The sequence below is a fragment of the Orbicella franksi genome, chromosome 10 (assembly GCF_964199315.1).
Source record: "Orbicella franksi chromosome 10, jaOrbFran1.1, whole genome shotgun sequence".
In the NCBI taxonomy this organism is placed as follows: Eukaryota; Metazoa; Cnidaria; class Anthozoa; order Scleractinia; family Merulinidae; genus Orbicella; species Orbicella franksi.
Window position 1 is genome coordinate 15,584,582 of NC_138154.1, and position 5,000 is coordinate 15,589,581.

A 5,000-nucleotide genomic window follows, 5' to 3' on the forward strand; every position below is an offset into this window, starting at 1 on the left:
ATTTACAGGCTTTTCGACTGTTCTCCCAACATCCCAAGTGGTTTATTGCGCCAGTAAACCTATAGAAAGAATGGTCTATCGTTTTTATGAAATAGCTATGGAAAAAGCCTCTCAATGAGAGGAAAATTTATTGTACTTTCATGATCAAGTTGCTTATTCTCATCAAATTCATGAGATGACGCGACAACCAATCACAGCGACTGAAAGAATGAAAGCACAGACTCCGCGCCGCAGAGCAAAGCAATGAAAACATTTCACGCTACGAAAGTTGAAAGAAAGGAAAGGAAAAGGTTACCTATGAAAGGCAAAAAGAATATTAATTAACTCAAAAGTATTCTGGCAGGGAACCGTAGGGATTCGTACGGGGAATCGGTCATCACGAAAGTAAAAGCCTGTACGAAATGTTTGCAAGTAGTCCAAAGTTCATCTGCTTGGCGAGGTGATTCAACGCAGTGTTTAACGATAACTTTCCAAAGTTTTGCGAATGGAATAAAGGTTAGTTACAGAAACGCTGCTTCCGAAATTTATTCAGAATTTATTTACTTATGCTGAAGGCTATGAAGTCCGTCTTTCTCTGTATTTTGCTAAATGAAAACTATTGCTTAAAAGCTAAGCTTATAAAAACTAAATTTATTTATCGTGTTATGCATGCATGCATTGAATCTATACTCAAAATTTCTGATAGAAAGAAATATTTCCCCTACTTTTTTGACAACCCAAATTGATCAGTCAAGCCCAGCTGATTCCGTCCTCCACAGACCGTGGAAAGCACCGGGAAAAGGGTTTAAAACATCTTTAATATTTATCTCAAGCGTAACCGGAGTCGGCGTAAAACAGATAAAGCTTTATATGGCGACAAACTTCTGGTCCTTTTTTTCCTTGGAAATTTCTATGCTGAATGAAAAGATATTCCTGTTATTGATATCTCAGCCAGTGAAAGGCAGAACTGTTTATTACATTTGTTATCGCTAGAGTTCCGAGTTCTCTAATTCCCGCGTAGAGCTGCCATAGATCGGGAACCGTGGTTTACCGGTACAATAGAACATAGGTTTAGCAACTCTATTGACCAATCAGAGCGAGCGTAGTATCTCAGTTATTTTATAAACTCTGATAAAACATGGGTTTTTGACCAATCAGAGCGCGCGCAGGGTCCTATCTATATTGTAATTACTCATCGAGTTCGGCAGTAAAACAAACAAGCGAAACTCTACGAAAAATAAATTCATCCGGTACCTTTTTTTTTATCGTTTTAGACTTCATCCACAATTGTCATCATCGTCTAAGAATGAGTAGCTTTAGTTTGAAGAAAAATAAATTTCGGACAATTGATCTGACCTGCTGGCGATCGACGTAACCACTGCGTTTACGATTCTTCATGATGCCTTGAATACGAGCTCTTTAAAGGGTTTTTGGTCTAAGAGCGACAGCAGGCATTTTGAAACTTCTCCATCCTTTCAAATATGTACAGATATCCTGGACTTGGAGTGATGTCTTCTGAATAAATGAAAAATTCATGCAGCTCTCGGCCATGTTTACTTGCCGAGAAGGAAAAGGTGGGAAGCTTAGTAGCCAAGCTCAGAAATGTTATATTCACCGCCAGGCGCGGTTAATATAGCGTCATATAAGGAATCGCTCCACCAACCAGCTCGATTGCTGGAAACTCTTCGTTCAGCTCTGAAAGTATACTTATAGTATTTGTTATACCTCCCAACTCAAACACGTTTTCCGATTGGAGGAGAACGTGTCGCGTGTCGTGGGTCAAAACTCAGTAACTCTCTAAGGAAAAAACAACTTGAACTTTCGACTCGCATGTGATCAGGTCGTGCTCCTTGAACCCCGGCAAATTTGTGTGCTAGCCGGTGTCAAGCAAACCATTTCTTCGCAGTTTTTTTTCTTTTTTTTCTTTTTTCTATTTTTGAGTTGGGAGGTATAACAAAACACTTAATGACTGACCCCGCGGGAAACAATGAGTTTGGTTTCCCCTCGACCTCAATGTTGCCGAGGGGAACACTGAGGGTCTCGGGGAAGCAAAACTCACTGTTTCCCTTGGGGCCAGTCATTAAGTGCTTATTAATGACCCTTAAATTGCTTGTTTGATGCATGGTGTTGAGCAGCATTAGGTGTTATTAATAAATTATATGTTCCACTGAAAGGATAGGTGAAGTTGTTATTACTTTGATATGTAACAACTGTTGCATCAATGGCTAACTGCAGTCTTCTTCTCTTTCAGATATACTTGCTTTTAAGGAAGGCAAGCCTAAAGACCGTGAACTAGATGAGCTGTCAGCAAAGATTGGTGAAAAGTGGGATAAGCTGGGAATTTACCTTGGCATTACTCAGGAGGTACTCGACGAAATAGCTACTAATGAAAACGATAAACCATATCGGATGTTACTTCGCTGGAGAAATGAATCAAATTCGACTACACTTTATAGAGACCTCCACGACGCTCTCTGTCGTCCCAGAGTTGGCCTAAATAACGTGGCAAAGCTCTTTTGTTGTGAGGAAACTACATAACGCATTTTCTTACCGTGCGAATACTTGAAGTCCCGCAACTGATGCCAACCAATAGACGACTTACAGAGTCATCTATTTTTTTTTTTTTGAAAAATCGGAATATTCTCTGCCTCTACCTCTAAGTTCGCGGCACTTTCCTTCTCTTTAGCGACTTTAAACATAAATTTTACTATAAGCGAGCGATGTCTTGCACGCTGATTGATTAACTTCTGGTTGATATTTGTTTTTTGTTTTGTAACATATTACATGCCCTTTGTACGTATAGCTTGGATATTTCCCGATTGTTACGGGACGCTAGACCCCGCTGAATCTGTTGTTTCTTGCCGCGGATCCAAATTAATTTCGCCAGAGACTTCTGTCTATTTAAAGTTGCTGGTACTAGTGACATTTGCATGAGAACGGCAGACATCTCGTGGTACAGGGAAGTTAGAATTTTAAGATAATATTATTATCACCTTTGCTTATACAATGCCGAAGATTTCCTCTAGTCTTAGAAAGTCACTTTTCACGCATGTAACTAATTCTCAACTCGCAGACAATTCAGGACAAGTTGACATGCCCAATTCATCCAAAATGTTTTAATCTTGTATACTGATTGCCTGTCTTGGCCAGACACTGACAGTGTTCACTGTCAGTATGGTAACACCATTGGGAATGATGTCATGTATCTATATCACGCAAAGTCTGATAGACACACGCCTCACCTGTAGTAATCTACAAGATGTACGTAGAATTTTTATATCATCCCTTATATATGACTTTTAACATAACCTATTTTTAGATATATCTCTGAACTAAAATAAGTGCTTGTTTTATTTTTTAGTGTGTTAGCTGTAAATAGTGTAAATTAAAGGGACATTATTGCGGCAGTCTGATCAAACGAGTGCTTAAAATAATTATAACTGAGTAACTTGCATCATACATGAAATGCTCCTAGAGCACCAAGAAGAAGATATTAAATGAATCGTTAAAGGGAGAGCAAATGAAATTTGTTTTTTAATCGAGTGTTCCTGCATCATTACGAAAATTGAAAAAAATAGTGCCAGACTTTTTCAAACGGACATCACAACCTTTTGCATGTGATTTCCTTTATAACACTCCATATTTTCTTCCTTGCTCTTTTATAGTAATTTTTAACATCTCTATATATACCGTTGTACCTACGTTTCCATCAACAATCAAGTTCATACCAGAAATACTAGATATGCTAGGTGATTGCTAATTTTAACCAAGTTTACCCTAAGTATGTACGTGAGACAGAAAGTGGAAAGACCTGCTTACTTAGATCTTGCAAACTTTGGAATAGTTTGCCTTTAGAAATTAGACGTAAGGATTCTCTTCCTGCTTTTAAGAAGTGTTCATATGGAATGTAATTTTCAAAGAACAGCTCAAGGTGAATCATTTTTTATATTTAGCTTGATTTAAGTGTGTTAATATGTATTTTTATAGACTTTTACATGTATATAGCTGTAGTTTTTCGATATTTGCACATTCATTTTATTTGAGGGCCACTCGTTTATCACCTTTTAGCTAGTGTTACCCTCACTAAATAAAGTGTTTACTTGCTTACTTATTAATGAAAATATGTCTTTTGGGTTTTGACTTTTGAAAGTCATTTTCATGATAGTGTCCCTTAAAAACTTAGTGTCCCTTAAAAACGTTAATTTCTGAAGGTTTAAGGTTTTACCACTGGATGACTTATAGTGAATTATAAATCTCTTACGTATGGTGTTTTGTCCTCATCAGATGAGGACGCATACGTTTGATTACTATCAGAGCATAAATCCTTGCTTTTTTGTTTCATGAGATTTGCTGAGGTTTGTAATTTCAGTAGACTGTAATAAACCTATAATTAAAACGTTTCTTTCCCCTAAATGTTTAATGAAATAAAAATGTATAGAAAGTACTTTTGGTATTGATAGTTTTGATTATGCTTTGGGCGATCATACAATACGACTAAAGATACATAACTTATTTTAACTTATTTTGTTTAACTTTACTCTAATATCGTATTTCTCAGTTTTTTCTTTAAGTGTAATAGCATGTGGTTTTTTACAAATTAGTAAACGGAGCTCATTACTACCCGAACTTTATGTAACCATGACAGCGGTTTTTGCTCCTCGAAAGTAACGAGGTCCAACGTCGGCTAATTCTAGGCCTTTCCATAAATATCCAGGTATTTTTGGGATATTAGGAATTTTCCGAGATAGTTAGAAAAGATTAACATATCTAGAAATTTAGGGATATTTAGAAATATTCATAGCTTTTTTGGCTTAGCCCTGTGTTTTCCTCGCCATTCCATTGAAACGAGACTCAGTTTCATGCCAGAAACGATCCAGTTCAGGGATTTCCCGCTCGAAAAATGTATTCCATATCGCTAAAAGCGCTGAAGGAACAAATTTCAAAAATGGCGGATGTTGGTAACATGGAAGCTCCTGAATCTTCTTCTTGTTCTATCGGTACATTTTTACGACAAAAATATG

General features: G+C 37.2%; 1 protein-coding gene and 1 pseudogene across 2 annotated transcripts in view; both read left to right on the top strand.

The window, feature by feature from the left end:
- LOC145500321 (uncharacterized) overlaps positions 1–4,423 on the top strand; it is a 246,823-nt gene extending 242,400 nt beyond the window's left edge. The window contains exon 20 of the mRNA XM_081479823.1: positions 2,231–4,423. Coding sequence (XP_081335949.1) covers positions 2,231–2,517 — 287 coding nt within the window. The 3' untranslated portion in view covers positions 2,518–4,423. The remainder of the gene's footprint in view (positions 1–2,230) is intronic.
- Positions 1–5,000, top strand: part of LOC145500340 (uncharacterized) — a 140,979-nt pseudogene that overhangs the window by 72,935 nt on the left and 63,044 nt on the right. The gene's annotated exons all lie outside the window — the stretch shown is intronic.